Source organism: Colletes gigas, unplaced genomic scaffold, assembly GCF_013123115.1.
Source record: "Colletes gigas isolate AHSC1104 unplaced genomic scaffold, ASM1312311v1 Colletes_gigas_Sc00051, whole genome shotgun sequence".
In the NCBI taxonomy this organism is placed as follows: domain Eukaryota; kingdom Metazoa; phylum Arthropoda; class Insecta; order Hymenoptera; family Colletidae; genus Colletes; species Colletes gigas.
The window spans coordinates 51,798-72,605 of record NW_025106680.1 but is presented as its reverse complement, the minus strand read 5'-3'; the positions used below and the strand labels follow the sequence as shown (position 1 = coordinate 72,605).

Here is a 20,808-nt window from a genome sequence, read left to right as displayed (position 1 = left end):
GTTGATATCAGAAACTATTATATATGTGTAGATCAAATTCCGATTTCGTATCTGGCGAATCTACGATAAGAAACCTAATGGCATTTGGTGATTCTGTTTCAATTGTCTGGTGACGGCCAGCAAGTAGACAGCAATATTTGCAGAGCTCAGGACTTCTGACTCGGTTGGTCGCGACAGGTCTTTAAATCGAAATATTTAATTTTGTCTTAGAATGAATCACAGGAGCATTCGTACTTCCTGAACTTCGTACGGTTGACATATTCTTAAGATAAATATTATGGTACCCTTATCGATTAAAATACACACTCTACTAACGAAGCTTCCGATTGATATATACAATACAACAAAAAAAAAAAAAAACTAATCCAACGAGTACTAAACATTAGAACAAATATAGTGTATTATAAAGTAGCCATTGCTTTAGTTTTGGAGTATCATTCATCTAAAGTTTATGATAAAAATGAATTTCAAATTGAATTGACTTTTAAACAAATGTTAATAATACCTGGTTTATCTCGAGGGTCGTATTTGACGCCACTATTTTTTACGTTAACATTTTGTTATTGACTATTTATTTCATTCAGACAATCTTAATCTATTTGTTAAGATAAACGTTTTGCAAGTTAATACGCTTGAAATAGATCACAATAGACTCTCGACACCGGCGTGTAAACAATAGATCTTACCATTTCCAAGAGGTATGTAACGAGTATTATTCATCACATTGACTGTCACGGTTACATAACCTCTTGTACTCTCAATAATACACCATTAGTGTCTATTCATAGTGTCTTTGATCTTTATATAGCGTTAAGATAATGAATCTTCTTTCTCTTTACATATTGAAGATGATGCCAATCTAATCGATTCATTTCATCGTCATTATCAAGGTTCAAAACATTCTTCGACTTAATCTTTCACCATTCACTGCTTTGCATTAAATTAGATCATTCCGAGCGTCATTTTATTTCTTGGTCAAATAATTCCCATTTAAATTTATTAAATTAAATTAATTAAAAAAATATATATATATTTTAGAAACTTAATTTAATTAAAAAAAAAATTACTTATTTGAAATGCGTAAGCGTAACAATATACCTACACATTAAATTTTTTCCCCAAGCATGATAAACAAGTGTCCAGTGTCTTGTGGACGTCGGTGTATCTAAATCCGGTAGCTCCTTTCTCGAGAATTCGCGTAACATCGAGGCACTCGTCGATGCGTGTCGATTACGACACCGTAGCGAAAGTTGGGACTTCCCCGCGATTCCGGTAAGTTCGAGCCGAATCTATGGTTAAAGCCTGCTGGAACAAAACATGCAACAATCGTTTTTTGGCCGACGATGTACAAGGTGTACCTGTTAAAGTTTGTCCGCCAGGCATTTCGGCTATACTCGAAGCAGAGATCGTGAAAGCTATAAATACACGATGTAGCAGAAGGATATAGAGACATCTGACCATAGACGCACGAACTCTCCGCTCGACCCAATATATACATATAGTTACCTTGCAACGGGAGCTCCGTGAAAGTCCGAGAACGTGCACGCTGATGCATCTGACGCGCCTAAACAAATAATATCGATTGCTCCACGAACGCGTGCACGATCGAGGCAAGCACACCCGAAAGGTTGTCGGAACTAAGCGACACGACCAATTATTCCAAACACGAACACGGCTTAACGAGATCAGACGCTTGATGGAAATCAACGATTCCAGCGACGTACGTTAAGAACCACAAAGTTGCGGCCTCGTGGCCAGACTAACCTTCCTAACATTCCTAACTTTCCACGGACAGTGTTGGACAAAATTCTCACGCGCGAGGGCCATTCCGATGAGCAGAGAGACAGAAAGAGGCGTGAACCTTTGAAAAGCTTTTTTTCGTTTTAATTTTCCTCGAGAACTAAATATTTTTGTCGAAATAGTGGAAATGGGTTTTTCTGTATGTGATATAAAGAGAAAGATAGATCAGGTTAAAGAGAATGTTAATCCATCGGTAAGGAGAATACGAACAGTCTCGTGTAACATTTTCTCGGTCGTGGGTCTTACGATGACTCACCATAACATCTGACCTAATGCTACACATTTCCTTCCAGCATTTTCTCCCCCCGAAGACACATTTTTAATGATGGAAATGCAGTGATTAATAGACGTAGATATAACTGTCTCGATAATGATAGGATTATTTGAATAATTTAAGATTTGCATATTTAACAGATGTTCGAATAAGAAAGTATTCGTATATTTCAACTATTTATAAAATGCAAACGCTAGTGATGCAACCGTTGCAACCGAGTGAAATGCATGAATCTTTGATGATCAACGGTCTTCGTGAATATAAACGTAAATGAATACGTAACAGGCTCTGGACATAGTTGCGTCAAGCACATTAATTTAAATGTTTTCCACCGAGTTTATTGCTCCTATACAGAAAGTTATATTTTATAAATTTAAATTAAAAACATGTATGCGTTAAACTGGTAGAAACAATTATAAGAAAAATTTTCGTAATCAATTAAAATTTATATGCGAGATATGGTCACAATTTTTAAATTATCTTTTTTTAGACTGAGAGAACAGGCCAATTTTTTAGGCTAACCTGAACTTTAGGCGTAGTTTTTAGTCGGAATTCGCCAAGCGATAATTGCTCTGCGAAACAATCTTAGACAAATAGTAAATGTAGTGTTAAATGTATTGGGAAAGTTCTTCACCTAATTTCATAAGTATACATGTATACATAACAGATACGTGCGAGTATATATTACGAATTACAAAGTAATTGACATTAAAATATCATGTGTACGTATGTTATTGCCAGGTCTGAAAGAGTTAATTCGATACGTACATAAAATGTTGCATATTTGGGAATTTTTACAACAATTATATTCAATAAATCGTTTCGAATCTCAGAGCATTTATACATTTATTGTCCAACAATAAGTAGAAAAAAAAATTAGCTTAATATCTTTATTATTTGATTAGTTATAAAATATTTATTTTTTTTTTAATCCAAAATGTAATGTTTCCCTTAACGATTTAATTTTTATATTTCTTTCATAGACCTCTCAATGGTCTTTAATAATCAATGATCATTTAGAACAAATTATTTTGAAACATTCTACTATTAGAGTAATTCTATACAAAGTTTCTATTACAAGAATATGCAATAATGCTAATGGTTTATGCGATAACGCGTATCTTCTTTTCGAGCTCACTGAATGCATTCAAACAATTTGTCGTCTATGCAAACCTAAAATGCTAGCTTGGGAAGCATGCATGTTATTAAACAAGCAGTTTCACTAATTACCTACATTTCCGTACTTCATTATTATACAGAAGAGAGGAAAATAATTATTAATATACTACACTAATATATTATTTCTGAAATCTCTCGCACCGTTGATACACCACGATCTATAATCCGAAGAATAATTGATCGGTACGGATTACGCTTAAACGTCGAAAACAATATGCGAAAAAATTGTTCGCAAAAGATTAATGACCAGCGAATTTTTATCTGTTAAATTAAGAAAAATCCAAAAAAATAGGTGCGCGTAAAATTGACGAGGATAAGTTAAATCTGACGAGGCTATATATATAATTAATATTCACAATTATAATTTATCGTGTGTGAACTATACAGGGTGGCTCTAAAGCGTGTGTTCGGAGGTAAAGCAACTCTGTTCGATAGTTTATGCCCAAAATCCGTTCGTTTCAAAATGTCGTCGGAGAATTTGAAAGGATTGCTTCCCGTCCGCGATATGGCGGGCGTTTTTTTTTTTTTTTTTTTTTATTTATTTGCCTGCTTTGCGTAGCTCGCGACCACGCAGATAAACGACGAAAGTGAATTATGGTAATGGCATCGCGGATCTTGCAAGATAAACGAGACCTCGAAGGTGATTGCCTCTCGATAACGAAGCGCTCGTAAAAAAAATCTCTGATGAAAGATGGACTCGTCGAATCCGCCCGGCTAACAGAGACGGACAACGCTCTTATCTGGACAAAAATCATAAATAACGAACAAGAAAGAAACAACCGTTTATCCATCACTCGTCGAATAAAAATTAAATTATATTCGATCACGGAACGAAATATTTCACGACGAATAAATAGGAACATTACGGGGATTGCTTTTATTGGGTCCTGCACATTATGCACCAGAGCAGAGATTCTCAATGGACGCCATGTTGTATTCCTCGAACGGAAGACGTAGACAAATTGGTGATCTACGACTTCCAAGTAAGCCAGACAATATTTATTTTCACTCGAATCTTACAAATATTTGTTATATAATATGTTTTATTATAACATATTGTGACGTTACCATCGATACTCTGAGTCAATACATTTCCATTATGATTATTAAAAAACTGTAGCACGAATTACCTTTTTTTATGCTGTTCTATTTTAACATGTCGCAATCGCGAATTCATGTCTCGTTTAAATTGAATTACTCTCGAGAAAATGTGTCTGATGCTCGATATCTTGTTTGTACACAAGATGGTAGGCGATATCATTGCGAACCCAGATATTCTCGAACTGTTTAAATGTTACGTTTGTGATAGAGATCTAAGTCGATACTGCGATGCAACTTACATAGCGAATATAAAATTGTATTACGGGGCTTCTAGTCACATGAGACATCTTTGTAATTCAACGTAAATCAAGGATTAAAAGTTGTCTCCTTCGTATCTGAAGAAATTAGTGTCCACTATTTCTTACGAACGAGCAGATTTCATCTGCTTACGGAGAATATAGAATTTTTAAACTAGTGGAATTTGTTCGTTCGAGGTTATTTGAACGAACAAGACTGCAACGGGGAAAAAATGGCGGACATTTTCGAGACTCGGAGAAAACTTGGTCCTGACACTTTTGTTCGTATCAGTGGAAATAACGAAGATATCAAGAAATATTTCGTACGAAAAAAGACTTCTCCATTTTGATTCGAAAGAATCCGAGAGAATCGAAGAGAATAAAGCGGAGCATCGCAACGCGACGAAATGAAGATGTCGATTCGACGTATCGTGGCACAGCGATACGCCAGTGTAATCCTGAGCACGCGTAGCCCATCGTCACCGTCACACTCTCGACTTTTCTCCGACGTCAACCGGTGCAGGTCACCTCCGCCTCTGTCGGCGGCGAACGAGCTTTTGTTGATAAGAAGACGTCGGTGGGCTCGGCGCACGTGTCAATCACTAACTCGTCACGCGACACGTCGATGGGAGCCCCGAAGCAAGGTCGGATTTCCCCTCGCCGGCAATCTCTCGATATAAAAGGTGTTATGGCCTCCTACCTTCTCCATTTCGCGTCGAAAATATAACGATTACGGTCGCTCCCGATACCACCGGTCTCGTTTCAACATAGCCGACGATTCTTCCTCCGATTAAAATTATGTCTTCACGCTTCCGTTTCTCTTTACCACTCCAAAATGGCCTCATCGAACTCGCACAATGAGAGACTACGTAACCTGAAATTTGCCTCGGCACTCATTTTCGAAGATTCATTAATCCTATTTAAATTTGAGTTGAAAAGGTTGAACGAGTCGATTTTTTCCCCAATGTTTACAGTGTCTTACATAACTGAAACATTTGTTGATAATATATTGACAACCGTCCGGAATACTCAAAGATCGTGGGTTCTCCGAAAATACATCTTAGATTCTTCGAGCCTTCAGCGATCGAATGAATTAATGATCACAATGTAACGCGATGCAATTCATGTTTTGATCACCGTCAATATATTTTGGTATTCCGCGTGTCTTATATCGCCGATATTTCCACTGCATCAAAGATTCCACTCCTCGATTCATACCGTTCTCCGCTTTTGCCTTTATGATTGACTTTTTTATGTAGTCGCCTTGAATCGCGCGGTGCGGCGAAACGTAATTTCAACGAAGGAAATTACATTCCTACGTGCAACGCGCGCGCAACACAAAAAATATGTATTTCGAGAAATGTATTCGGAGACGAGGAAGTCACATTGAATATGCAATGCATTCTTATCACTAGGAAACACTGGTAAATACGACGGCGCGAAATAATCTTTTCTTTCCAAAGGAGGTTACGACTGCTAGGAGCGATCATCGATCGATTATTGATTCGTCGAAAAAATTTGGCCCCCTCGAAAGTTGAGGTCTGTCATTTTGGTCGGTTCGTTTAAGAATAGATTGTTAAAAACGTGGTAATGCACCGTCATGCATAAATCACGATATCAGGCTACTGACATAGCTACTGATAAATCGTCTATTGCTAATCTCCTTGCGTCATTCTTCGAGTCTGTTTATGCTTGCTGCACGTCTACGTGTTCTACGCATGATACCGGCAATCGCGCCGGTTTTACAAACGTTGCCGCTGCAATAAAAGTGGTACAAGGCGTCCCGCTAATCGCTGTACAATCTAAAAGGGGTTGCTAGTTAATTCGTAAACAAATTAGAAATTTAGAACAAAGCGTTCTCGTTCGAACTTCCGTGAACGAGACAGATGACTTGGATATTCTGTCGAACACGCGTTAGCACTATTAATTCTAAGTCTTCGGTACCGGTACCGTACGCAATAGCATGTTCCGGCATTTTGGGCAAATAATCTGATAGAATTAACCTTAGAAGATAACCGTCTTATCTTTATATACTAAACTATCCCAATCGAACGAAGCTTGCGCTGAAATTCGTTACGCAGAGAATAACAATTAGCCGTGTGCACTTTGATTAATTGTATTATATATTTAATATTATTAGAAACACAGTCAGTGCATCATTCTACATGAAAATACGAATCGAAAGTATAAAGTAAAAAAATCGTTCGAGGCTTTGTTTTACAAGAAAAACAACTTCGAACACATTTTACGTATTTCGGTTATAATCATTCTCTGATGACTATTTCAAGCACTAAAATAAGTATTGTAATTGTTTTCAATCCATTAATAATAACAAGAAACAATTAAGTATTGGAAACCGATTGGAAACGTCGAACATTGTCGATATCGTCGATCGAACGCCAGGCAAGCGACGCAAGGTTAGCCCTCGACTCCCGTTGCAGTTTATCGATCGATAGGTCGAATCGATAGTGGTCGAACGGTCGAACGTCGTTCTCATCGACCTGGCTCGCGTCGCCATTGTTTATGTCGCGCCACAAGAGTGTCATTGTTCCGTCGATCGATTTCGACGAAGAAAATGTTCACAGGCCAGTAATTTGTCGCGGTAGAAAATTACATGGACAATTCGACGCTGAAAGGGGGAAAAATGGCGCGTTGATATTAAGTTCTTAATGCCCAGTTTCACAATAATTTCACTTCACTCGTAAAGACTTTCATCCGTGAAAGAAATCCTCATTTTATGTACATTGCATTTGAAAAGTCACTAATTATATTCACGTGTCTGAATATTCTTTTGCGGCTAGGAAGCGAGTAAGAAAGTTAAAGAAACTAATCGTTCTTCCGTTTCGCGTACGTTTATCGCAGAAATGCAACGTGCACGGTTTGCCCTGCTTCAATTTTTGATTCAATTTGATTTTCCCGTCTATCTTGCGTCCAACTATTTTCCGTTAAAGAGTTTCTCGCGTGCTCTATGCTTACGGTCCAGAAATGGTAACCCTAGTTCTCAGGGGTGTTATTTTCAAAGACAATCGTTTCGTGAATGCGCGGCTGGCTCTTCAATGATTCAGAGTCCGTTATTCCCGTGGGCGTGCCGCCTCCGCGTACGTTCGTCGCAATATTGCGACAGATTCGAGAAACGAAACTCATCGTTAACGACGACCAACCTCCATGTTCATCGAACATGCTATTCGTCGTGTGGATTTTAGCGTGGCTGTCGATGTTCGACGGTCGTGCGGCGGTCGCGAGCCATGAAACGTTCGACTATCAGTTCGTGAAACTCATAGAGGACGCCATCACTTTTCTGTTTCCACCGGTGAGAGTGTCGGCGCATCTCTGCCACCTCGACGAAGGTTATTACTCTAAATTATTCGTTCGTTCTGATAATTAACGGTTCGAGCCTTGATTTTAATCTGCGAATGTGAATCATTCGTACTCTCTGTGCAAAATTCAATTTAGACAAGAATTAAACGATCTCGACGGGAGGGGAGGAGGCATAATCTAATGTAATTAGTCTTTTTGTGGCGTTGAGATCGTACGAGATTGACATACTTCGTGTCACGGTTACAAAAAAGATCCATCTTTACGAGAATATTGAGAATGGCGATGGCACAAGTTTTTAATACGTTGCACACAGGAGACAAGGTGGACCACACACTGCATCGTAATAACCAAATACGAAAATTACAGTGGATCGGTGGAGAATTACGAGCAGTGTCGACATTGCTTCCTATTAGAAGTAAATAATTGCACCATGTCATCGTAACATTGAGGAAAGCGTATATCGTAGTAAATCAGAGTGTGTAAACGTTTGGCAGTAAGACAGTGTTATCAGTGTGGCTTATTCTAATACGAGTGGCCAGATACTCGCTTCACGTATGGACGAGATAACGGGGAAGTTGGACGTCTTTATTGGAAGACCTTTAAAGTACATTTTCTTCGGTGTATCCATCGATAGACACGAACAGAGGGGGGGGCCACAAGGCCCTATTACTTAAATTTTAATCGTTTTCGACAAATGTTGATCGATTCCAAGGATGACATTCCTCGAACCGATAAATTTCATTCTTCTCTTATTACGTTACGAACTTTATCCTCGTCAGTCTAAGAAAGACGAATGACGCGAACTTATGGGACGATCTAATACGTTTCGCTTATCCACGTGTTTTGAAATGCAAAATGGTTCTCGATATCGCGCGTAAAATACTCGATGTACGACCGGAATCTGAATTCTACGTATAACTGTTCGATTACTCGGCTTCGTATGCGTGCCCCGTTCAACCATAAATGTCTTGAACGAGACTCGCTGACGCGTGATTAACCCATTCGTTCGTAATGACGAGTTGTAGCGAATAACTCGACGCGTTCACCGCTCCGAGCCTCTGCGTCAATGGTTCTCAAACTGTTTTGCCCAGCAACCCTATTGAATAAGGGATATTATTGGATAAAAAATACCCGCGTAAAGTGTAAAGTGATTTTTCAGAAATTAATCAAAATATTGATTTTATTTTTTTTCTTCGATTAAATGATTCAATCTTTCAAATTTTTTTAATAAAACGTGGTATGAAGTGACGCGATAGTTTGCTCAAATAATCAGACTAGTTTGATGTATTTTATAATTAATAAACTTTACCTCCCTCGTCGCGCTTATCAACGAATGAAAAACCTAATCTAATCTCATTCTAATATAATGTTAATAATAAAAGCATTTTTCATGGCCTGTTTAAAAATTGCAGGTTTCCATTTCTTTTACATTTTTCACTACGCTCGATGAACAAAGAGTGACTCACTGATAGGCCAAAATGGCCACCGTTGGAAACCACTGATCTAACCACCAACGACCAATACAAACTCGTCGAAAGGACTAAACTGCTAATTTCATTTACACCTTGATTAAACTACGTTCAATGTATACTTACTATGTGAATAAACATACCGCCTACTTTCTTAAACAAGCATCTAATTTGAAAATGAGTTCTCCTTGTTTCGAGAGATAAACAGTTAAAAATCAATACAATTTTAACTTTTAAACGAAATTATAATTAACGGATATAAAATTGAACAAACGAATTTTCAAATTTGTAAAATTTTTTCATGTATCCGTTATACAGACTCGAGAAACGTATGATTGTTTAATTTCTATATTTTTAGAATAACTCTGTGTAAATAACAATATGGTTATAGTGGGAATTAGAGAGATAAATTTAACCTAATATTGTTGTACAAAGTGTCGATGACGCATGAAAGGGGACTACATTGAAAAGACGTGACTGTCCGAAAGAAGGAAGTTCTAATAATGAGACAATAAGTATGAAAACGAGGTCTGGAACTTAGAAGTATGATGATACGATGCAGAAATTGATGTCTAAGACTGAGTGGGACGAAGATTGTAATGAAAGATTAGTACGAATATGATTGACAGGGTAAGTAACACGCGATGAATTGCATGACAAAAAGAAAGTAGAGTCATACTTGATTATAGTGGGCACGCGTGTAGCCATAATGATTTTAATTTACGCGCGTTGCACACTTCTGTAACGTACTATATGGATATAGTTAGGGCTACCATATTAACAAGTTTAAAGTGGGTCAAACAATACATACAACGTTCACGTATACAAAAAGTTTTCAAGTTTATTAAAGAAATTATAAAGTAAATTTAATTCGTTTACATCGAAGAAACGTGAAGCAACAGAACTTGTTTTGAACTTGTTGGTTTCGTACCCTTTCCTATTTAAAATGTAAAATTGAAAATATTTTTAATGCCTAATTACAAAACTAACCACCGATTCCTTAGTTTAAAGATTATTTTTCCCAGAATCCATTCATTTTCGAATACTTCGTTTACTCATTTATGACAGTTTCCTTGCAACACGGTCGTGTTTTTCTACTGCTTGCCTCGCGGCGTCTAAATTGTCTGTGTAAACGGTACATTATTGCCTTCATTCTGTAATTATGCGGGGATAAAAAAAAAATGATCCGTGAGACGAAACGTTCCACATTCTTTTATCTATTTGAATATTGGCGACTTTGAAGGAATCTGATCGCCTCTTATCGCGATTATAAGCTCCGCGTACACATAATCATCGCGATCAATTTTGGAAGTGCTACGTTTATCTCGAAAGCTTATGTAAACCTGTTCGAATAGACGAGGTATTTATAGCATCAACGATAATAAAACTTATTAATTAGTTTTGCTGTATCGAAACTAACACTATCAAATGAGTTTAAGAATAATCTCAAACGAGATCTTTACCAATTTTATAAGTGTAACCATAATTATAGCCGAGGAGATCAGTTACGTTTGAGAAAATTATATGTGAAAACTCGAGAAAACCTCAAATTTCAAATTGTATAAATACATTGAGTCGTCCCCTAAGACGTGCCATTTTTTTACGATAAACTAAAATAAATATTGCAAATTGTTTATATTCGAATCTAGCTGTGACATAAATTAAATTATGCACACCCATTTACGCGTGTAAGTATGCAACTTATCAAATAGAAGAAACACGGCGCCATCTGCAAGGGAGAAGTAGAGTTACAATGGCGGGAAATTCGAATTGCGAAGAATGGCCATATTCAATTTATTCGCTTCTAGGGAGTTTCTAAGAGTTAAAATTCTTTTTGAGAGGAACAAAGCTACACGATATTCATTTATGTTGCAAAATGAACCCGTTCTGAGCACGTGCAAATGGTTGTTAATAAACACGGAGTAATCCAGCATTCTTCTTCGAGGAAATATGTGTTGATATTCCCGTATGTTAATATTTCCTCTACATAAACCGTACAAGAAATGAATATCAGTATATCCTTCATTCGAAAACATTCTTGATATTTAAATCAAAGTCTGTGCTGTTACCGAAGGCTAATTGCTACTAACTTTCCGTTGGCACCGAATCGTTTCAAAATATCAAACATCGGCGCGAATACACGGATAGAATAAACATAGTCGATCTCATATTTTGCAATGAAAAATCCGTTTTTACTTGTTTCACGTTGCGCTCCATATTTGTTCATAACTTTATCAGAACCGTTCCTCAACGGTGAGCGTCCATGTGCACATAACGAAGAAACAACAGAGGCGGCAAATTCAAATATAAAGTAAAAGATATTCCACGAGAAAGAAAATACTTTTTTTTTTTAAGCGATGATTTCACTAATAAACAATAGTTCTGTATTACGACTTGCACATAATTTTGCAAAGTTTGTTGAATTTTCCGGCCCACGATCTAGTTAAAATAGAACTATAGATCTGGCCCAATTTCAGAATTTAGTTTCGTCGATCGTAAGATAATAATTTTAGCCATAAATTCTAACCACTTGTAACAATATCCGCTTAAGTATGTTTGTGAGTTATAACTGTGTCAACCAGGATCGCAAATCTTTCTGAATTTTGCGAGGTCGTAAATCTTAGTACGCGATATCGCGACGTTAATCAAATAAATCGGTGTCTCGTTCAAATTAATAAAATAAGACTATGTATAAATGTGATTGTGATGTATGTGACTGGGCGTGTTCAACGGTAAACAATAATATAGGATTTGGACTGTCGAAACTACTTAATTCCAAACACTGATTCTTTTCTCATTTCTTTTGCTTTTTTCGAAATCTCAATTCTCGCGTCGATACGCGCGAAGATAATATTATTTCTGTGTTATCTCATTCATATTATTATACCAAGAATGGTACAATAACAGTGATGCATTGTAATTAATTATAAACTATAAATTGTAAGTACGTAAATATAGTAACCACCCATGTAAATTGTTTATTATTTTAGTGTTACCCGCTAAAAAATATAATTAGATCTCACCTAACCTTCAACGTCTTTTCTTTTAGAAATATGAAGTTCAGGGCCTTAGTCCCAGTTCTGCATAGTAGGCATAGAGGGGAGAGTTCTTCTGCGCTTGCGCGGCACAGAAAAGTAGGGGAAGGAGCTACATCCGGCTCGCGAACCGTCAATTCGCCACCCTTGACGCAATCAATCAAACGAATATCTCTAAAGGAGGCTCATTTATGAGTTAAAACGTAAAAGGATAATTTTCCTCGCTATTTTTATTAGCCTTTATTCTCGAAACCAATAACACCGACTGCTAATACAACAGACGATAGAAAAAACATACTGTAAATGAAAGTAGTAGTTTTACAAAAATATTAAACAGAAACTGTTCTAGATTAGAAACTTATGGAATGTCAGACTCTTATCGGAGATAACGGAGATTTTTAAGATCGATTTATATACGATCTGTCAAATAATTTTTACAAAATGGCAGCAACTTTCCTTTGCGTCCTATCGCGAATAATTTAAATAACAAACTCCAAAATACTCGAGAATTAAATATATAACAAACGAAGACAAGGTACCCTATAATCTGAAAATGAACAAAAATTGTAAATTTATGATAAAATAAGTACATGACTTAATATGGCTAAATCAGATATGAATCAGGGAAAAAATTCATTTGTTTTAATAATCCGATCTTTGTAATCGTACATCTTTGGTAATCTAATCGGTTGAATTGGTATTAAATTAAAATCACTATATCCATGCTTGTTCTAATTAGATTCGATTGTATATTATAGTGATTGAAAACATAGTCCAAGAGTTTGGAGACTTATACAGGTTTTGCATCCCAAATTCAGAATTTCTTTCTCATAAATATAAACAATTCATTGTTCGTTATTTTCTTTTAAACGAAATGCGTGCAAGCCTGATCGATGGGTACGTTTCAAGGCTCGTCGCATAACGGAGAAACGCAATTGAGTTTTTGTTTGTACAGATTTTCCCGAGAACGTGCAAATGTCCAAATATTTATGAAGAGTAGAGGCAGTCGTTGCAACTAGTTTATATTGGAAATCGCCCATCACACGAACAATTCATATGGGATCGTAAAACCTGTTGTTTGTTTGAATCGTGTATGTACTTATTGTTAACACGTGCTCATAATATACTTATCACAGTCCTCGTCGACTATGCGAACGCATTGTGTTGCGTTGTTACGTGTAATTCTCTAACGTTTCGTTTAAATTTTCGAGAAATTTGAAATTAAATGAAAATTACTGCTAAACTTTCAATAACGTATGAGGTAAAGTTTCCATTACTTAAATTTTTCTTTTCATAAAAGAAAACAAATTTTTGTATAACAGGGAGCAAGAAAGATCAGCCTTGGCAGGAATTGCTAGTTCTACTTGGTCAAACTCTTCAATCTGCCCTTGAGAAGCCTTCGACTAATCAGAAATCACTCGACGCGTTTCAAATTTTTCATATCGATGTTACCACACTACTCTTCTCACCTGGAATTAATTTCGACTCGCACAGAAAGTTTCAGAATAAATTAACCGCGTTGATGGAAGATTAATCGTACTGTACAAAGCAAATAATAATCTCGAGTCAAAGAATATATTCAAATCTAAATGACTGTTGGTCTTTTCATCACTAAGTCTCGTCCCAAAGCTGTAGGTGTAAACTAATTCACCGGTGTTTCAAACAATTTCTATCTTCGTTAAACACGATACGCATTGTGATCATGCACGGGCACGATAAGCGCGATGTTTTGACGAGATCTGCTTGTCACGATACATAATTGACTGTTTCTGCCGGCATACAAAATTAATTTGCCGCGTATGATGTCAGACTACAATAAAGCTATGAAGAAAAAACTGACAAAAAATACGAGGAACTCATTTCGCAGCAGTAAGTACGAAAAGCATTAAAAACGAATTTACGGTTCGTCCAACGCCGTCGTAAATTCGACGACGATACACTAGAGTGGTCCAAACAAAACAGAACACTCGAATAATTTTTTTTCATTATTTAAAAATTGTTACCTCGGCATTTTATTTCATAAAAATATTCTTCTTTTGTATCGTACGAATTCATTAAATCGCATACAGATATAGGCTCTCAAACTATATTTTTCTTTCGACCTTGTATCGTTCGTATTCTTCGACAAATTAATTTTTTGTACTGTCGGCCAAAATTGCATAAAAATAATCGTCGTATCCTATTTACCGCGGATTAAGTTAATTGCATCAAGGTAATCTCTCTTACGCTCCCCGACTGTTCTTGTTACAGACGAGGCAATTAAACTATCTAGGATGATGTCAAGAAGTCGACTGACTCACGAGATTCATCGCGATTTCGAGGGATTCGTCGAGCGGACGCACGACATATGGGACCATCAAATCTTGTACGTGGTGGACCTTGACTGCGACTACGCAGTTCAACTTTTACGTCTTGTGAGTTTCAAATACGGAGCTAGCATTGCTCGAATAATACGACAATCAAATATTTCATAAGAATCTTATATAAAATTAAATTAAAATATTACAAATCATTCTAGAAAAATTATTTTTAGTCGCGGGGGTCAATTTCAATCATTTTTGGTCAATAAACATACACCTGAATTCCTACGTGCTTTCCAGAAAAAAATTCGAGCAGGTGGACAAATTCTGGACAAAATTCAAAAATTTCAAATCGTTCTGGAAAAATTATTTTCGAAAGCAGGGGTCATTTACAATCATTTTTGGTGGATACGTATACCCCCGAAATCCTACGCACTTTCACGATAAAAATTCAGGAAGGTTAAATTTTTCGGCAAAAAAGGAAACAATTTCAAATTGTTCTAGAAAAATTATTTTTAGTTGCGGGGGTCAATTTCAATCATTTTTGGTCAATAAACATACACCCGAATTCCTACGCAGTTTCGAGAAAAAAATTCGAGCAAGTGGACAAATTCTGGACAAAATTCAAAAATTTCAAATTGTTCTGGAAAAATTATTTTCGGATGCAGGGGTCATTTACAATCATTTTTGGCGAATAGACATATCCCCAAAATCGTACTCACTTCCGAGAAAAAAATTCAAATAGGTGGACAAATTTTTCGACGACAAAAAAAAATTTCAAATCATTCTGGGAAAATTATTTTCGGTTACAGAGGTCAGTTACAATCATTTTTGGTGAATAGACATATCCCCGAAATCCTACCCATTTTCAAGAAAAAAATTCGAGTAGGTGGACAAATTTTTCAACAAAATTGAAAAATGTCAAATCGTTCTGGAAAAATTATTTTCGGTTGCGACGACATAAATTGTTAAGAAATAATATTTATAAGTTGAGAATTTGAATTAAATTGACGAGTTCCATAAATCTAGTATTAACATATGTACATGTTTCGTGACGCGAAAACATGGTTTTTCGAAGGGCAACGAGAGCGACATATTCGTGGCGCCCATCAAATGGCTTCTGCTTCAAGACAGAAGAGCACTTGATGCAAATACGACGGACCAGTCGACCTACGAAATCATGGAAGCGTTCACGGACATGAACGTTTTCCCCGACAGCGACGTAATCCTAGCCACGAGACTTCGGGACGACTTCACGGAAATAACATCGATCTACAGGCCGAGTCCTTCGCGTGGCGTGGTGCTGGAAGATCGAGGGAACTGGACGACGGATCGCGGCTTAAAAATGAAGAATCTCTATCCGGCGTCGCGACGCAGAAAAGATCTACAAGGGACGCTTCTGAAATCCTGTCTCGTGGTATTTAGGAACTGTCCAAAAATTTGTAAACAAAACAATTTTCTTACGTTCATTTTAATTAATTCGCAAATGGATTCTATTCGTTCAATTTTCGACTCGGTATAAACACAACTGTGTTCCATGCGCAGATCATAATTGCAAATTTAATTGTTGATGCGAATGTAATCCACACTGGCATCGATCAATAGCAGATCAATGTCAGATATCATTTAACGTTCGTCGATATTTAATAGAGCTATACTTTTCCGATGGTACTCTAATTAAAGATATAAGGATTTTTTTTTGTTAAATGTCCCCCAAAAACTTTAGGGATAAATTGGATAAAGGAGATTTATGAATCTCACTCGATCGATCAATCGGAAAAGATTAGTGAAAAAAACTCTTTTAAAAAACGTCGATAAGATAACATTTTTCGAACGATCTATACGAGATGGAACTCTTTCTTATTATCTAAGAAATAAATGCCACGAAATAGTTATTTTTCTTCTTCAAATTTTGTAAGAAAATAATATTTTTCAGCGGCTGTTTGATTGTTACGGAAAGCCTTGAACTCGTAAAATATAGGGGCGCGTTATAATTGTGACGTGCAGTGTGTTGCGATCGAGTAGCTAGTAGCATTGTTGTACGGTAAATTTACGAGCGAAGATCGGGGCGATAAATCAACCGTACATTTGCGTTCGTAGATGACGGATCCCGATACCATCAACCATCTAACCGATTACGAAAATAAGCACATAGACCCAATAACGAAGGCCAATTATCCCTGGGTACTGAACATGGTGGATCGGATGAACGCGACGTGAGTATTTCTCAAATTCTGATTCTCTTCTTCTGTTATAAACATTGCCCACCGACGCGAAAACGCTACGAACGACCTTCGCAAGAACACGAAGAAAGAACAGCTTTCTCCTCCGCAGTGGCGTACCCAATAATTCTGCGTCCCGACATTTAAGCAATCGATAATCGTACGGAACGGATCGATTTTCCGGGAAATCGATTCAGAGTCGGGGACTTCCCCAAAAATTACTATGCACGAGACAATGGAAATTATTTGCGCGATACGAATCGATGAGGAGTAAAGAATGTTAGAAATTTTCGTGTTGTCACAGTAGTTTTTAAACGTTCTTGTAAACCCTGAGACGGGGAAATCCCGACTTAAACGTTTGAGACTTTCGTTATAACGAGAACCCGGAATCTAAACCGCAATCTCGTTTCTTCTAACCTCTCGGTTTTTCCGAACCGCTCGCGTGCGGTTGAATTCTCGAAAGAATCGAGGTTTTGTTTTACATTCGAGTCTCGTACCGTCACGAATAATCGATATTGTCGTTCTAGAATTTTAATATATACTTTCAACGACCGTTAAAACGCGTGATTTTTCTATGTTTAGTGTCAGTTTTGAGATAACAAACTCGTGGGGATATCGCGGCGAGAATAACTCATGGAATGGAATGATGGGGATGTTGCAACGTCGAGAAATAGATCTGGCGGGCACAGGAACCTTCTTTGTTAAAGAACGTATCGGTGTCGTCGATTACGTGCAACTGTACACGCGAACACGGTAAGATACCTTCGACGTTAAAGATAAAGTCACGTACCGTGCACAGAATAGAGATGTTGCTAACGATTATCGATAACTTATTGATAGTCCAAGGGGGTTGTCATCTTTTTTTCAAAGCAAGCACCTTTTAAAGAATTTATCCGAGAAAAACTGGTCGATGAATCGATTTGATTTTGTTCTCAACGGAAGGGGGCTACATTCTAGGTTATGTTACGGCGACACCTTCCGTACTCGCCAACAGAGGGATACACTTAACCGAATGCTGCTATCTCGCCACAAGCCACAAGCCTATGCAATATAAAAAAAAAATGATCGAAGCTGTACTTAAGTTAATTTCCGGTACACGCGTGAAGCATGCCATAGTTGCACGACCCTACTCGGATATAATTAAGATGATCAAATTACCTCGTTCATCCGGTAATTGGGTCCATCGTGCGCATATTGTGGCTCTCGTGCCATAATCTTCGCGATATCATGTTATGATACAAATTAATACGTACTTACTTACGGTACAGCTCGATGTTCATATTCCGTCAACCCCTATTGTCGGCCGTGAGTAACATATTCACATTGCCCTTTCAACGCTCGGTCTGGATCGCAATCGGCATCTTTCTGCTGCTGGTATTCATTCTACTCTGCATTTCTACGAAATGGGAATACCGCCATCGCACTACGGAGTACTGGGAGACGTTGAATCCGGCGGAGCAAACGCTCAGCGACAATTTGATGGTAGTCCTGGGTGCGGTCGCTCAACAAGGTTGGTACACAACATTATGCTTTCTTGATACGAACAAACCCATGAAAAACTGAAAACAAAATGGCCGTACACAAAAAATTGTAACTTGCATAATATTTCCTTCTTCGAAACTAAGACATAAATGAAAATATTTCGGTGGCCCGCTTCGGCTTGGACACCGTGTATGCGTCCAGATTATAATTGTTTCATAGTAGGACTAGAATGTTTTAAAAATATTATCAACGGAACATTGCACAAACATTAATTCAAAATTCTATGACTCTTGTTGGAAAACCCTGCACCCTCTACTTGTTGCACAATTTTTACAATAAAGACGTTACATAATATAAAATTATAAATATTCCTTAATAGGATATTACTACGAGCCGTACAGAGTTCCACCACGGATCGTCACGCTAATGCTTCTAATCGCTGCCCTTAGCTTGTATGCTTCTTATACAGCCAATATCGTCGCTTTGCTCCAGTCCAGCACCGACTCTATCAAAACCCTTAGCGATCTGTTGAACAGTCCGCTCAAACTAGGCGCCCAAGATGTCATTTACAACCGATATTACTTCAAGGTACGCCCTCTGGAAGGAACTTGGAGTAATATGGGGTAAACAAAACATGTTCTTCTTAACCTAGTCGTTTCAAGACCCGGTGAGGAGAGCCATCGTGGACGAAAGGATCGAGCCAAAGGGCCAGAAAGATTCTTGGATGAGCTTGCCGGAGGGCGTTCGTCGCATCAGATCCGAATTGTTCGCGTTTCACGCCGAGCGAGGCACGACTTACAAAATAATGCAAGAGACGTTTCAAGAAGAGGAAAAATGCGGAATCAATGAGATTTATATGCTTGGCGTGCTGGATCCACTTATGACGATCCAAACTCGATCGCCATATAGGGAAATAATAAGAAACGTGTAAGACCATTGTCGTTTTCAACTACTTTAGCTAGTCAAGGCTATTTTTGTCAAAGAAACGAACCCTCGATGGAAAAAGCATCTTTTATTTCCATGCGCAATTTAACAAACCTTTAAATTGCCTGCCCGGCTAAAATAATTGAAAACGATTATAATAGCGAATATAAAACGTGTCTATCACGCGTTCATCACTCAACAGTCGTTTGCAGCGCTCTTTTGATGCTTGAGACTGGTCTGAAGTATCGGGAAGAGAATCGACTATACACGAAGAAACCCGAGTGTCAAGGACAGACGGGTTTCATCAGTATCGGGTTCACCGAATGCTACTTCGCGGTGGTCTCGATGGGTTATGGCGCAGTTCTTAGTGTCGTCTTGTTAGCGTTGGAATTTCTTTGGCACAAAAGGTGCGGCTTTAATATCTACACCACTTGTTTTCAAATTTTTCGAAAGATCTGATGCCCCCACTATTAAAAAGAGAAATTTATAGAATGAAAATGGTTGTTAAATATATTTTTGCATATTAGAAATTAAAATATTTTTATTAACCTTGCTCCGGTCTTCGGGAGATTTTTGTCTTAACGCATGAAGACCTTAAATGTACAGCTGAATCGAGGAACGAAGCAGGGTTAACTAAGGAATTCTGCCATCTGCAGAGTGCTTTGTACTGTTCCGATAAAAGAACATGTGTAAATGTTTCACATTTTTGGTAATTGCATGGAGTTATAGAGTATGGTCGAAAAAGTTATTTTCAATTGCATAATTATATCGCCAACGTCAGTACGTTAGTTTTGCCAAGTTTAAAGTTTTCAGAGCGAATAAATAACCTAATTCGACATATGTTTAAGTAAGCTAATGCATGCCACACAACATAAAATGCTGATAATAATTCTTTGTAAATTCTAGCATAAGGTCAAGCGTACAATCGGGTAGATCATCCACGCATTTCGCAGGACTGCCAGCGACTCGAGTGAAAGAGGGAAGTATTGTCTCTGGTGGAACCACAGCTCCATCCTCGATGTAACAACAGTCCTTCAAGATGCACCTCCTTCCCTGCACAGTTCAAAACAAGCTTGACTATTAGAAATGTTACTTGCTGTTACTTATAATAGATTCGAATAAAATATTTTTGGTTGTACGTACAATTACTGCATCCTTTCCTATGTATACATAGGATCCAACGATAGCCGCGTTTACCACTGCTCGTTCTCCTACGAATACGTGGTCCCCCATTGTCAAGGGAAAGAAGGCAATACTAAAGAAACAAAAAATTTGGTTATACGATGCCTGTTGATCCTTTCAGTATGGTGGCTAGCTCAATTAACAATTTATTAATGCCTATGGTCTCCGTAACACACTCAGCACTACAATTGTATGTGTTTCGAAAGTTACTAACCCTTTGCTAAACTTTTTGAAAGGTGGCCTTATGATCGCATTTTTACTGATAATACAGTAACGTCCCATTCTA

The 20,808-nt window shown here is 37.6% G+C and overlaps 1 protein-coding gene across 1 annotated transcript; it reads left to right on the top strand.

Annotated features, from left to right (window-relative positions):
* Nucleotides 1-1,844: 1,844 nt before the first annotated feature.
* Nucleotides 1,845-20,387, top strand: LOC122403411 (glutamate receptor U1-like). The gene is made up of 10 exons (XM_043406917.1): nt 1,845-1,993; nt 14,663-14,826; nt 15,791-16,129; nt 16,813-16,928; nt 17,517-17,687; nt 18,203-18,444; nt 18,796-19,004; nt 19,069-19,343; nt 19,553-19,747; nt 20,247-20,387. Exons 2-10 carry the CDS (start codon nt 14,686-14,688, stop codon nt 20,362-20,364), a joined length of 1,806 nt encoding a protein of 601 aa, XP_043262852.1. The 5' UTR covers nt 1,845-1,993; nt 14,663-14,685; the 3' UTR covers nt 20,365-20,387.
* Nucleotides 20,388-20,808: the final 421 nt, after the last annotated feature.

Bases quoted from the DNA above. Each gene is read 5' to 3' on its own strand.
- LOC122403411 (XM_043406917.1), top strand. From the start codon at position 14,686: ATGATGTCAAGAAGTCGACTGACTCACGAGATTCATCGCGATTTCGAG. The intron at 14,827-15,790 runs GTGAGTTTCAAA...GGTTTTTCGAAG, and splicing joins CAGTTCAACTTTTACGTCTT to GGCAACGAGAGCGACATATT. The intron at 16,929-17,516 runs GTGAGTATTTCT...TTCTATGTTTAG, and splicing joins GTGGATCGGATGAACGCGAC to TGTCAGTTTTGAGATAACAA.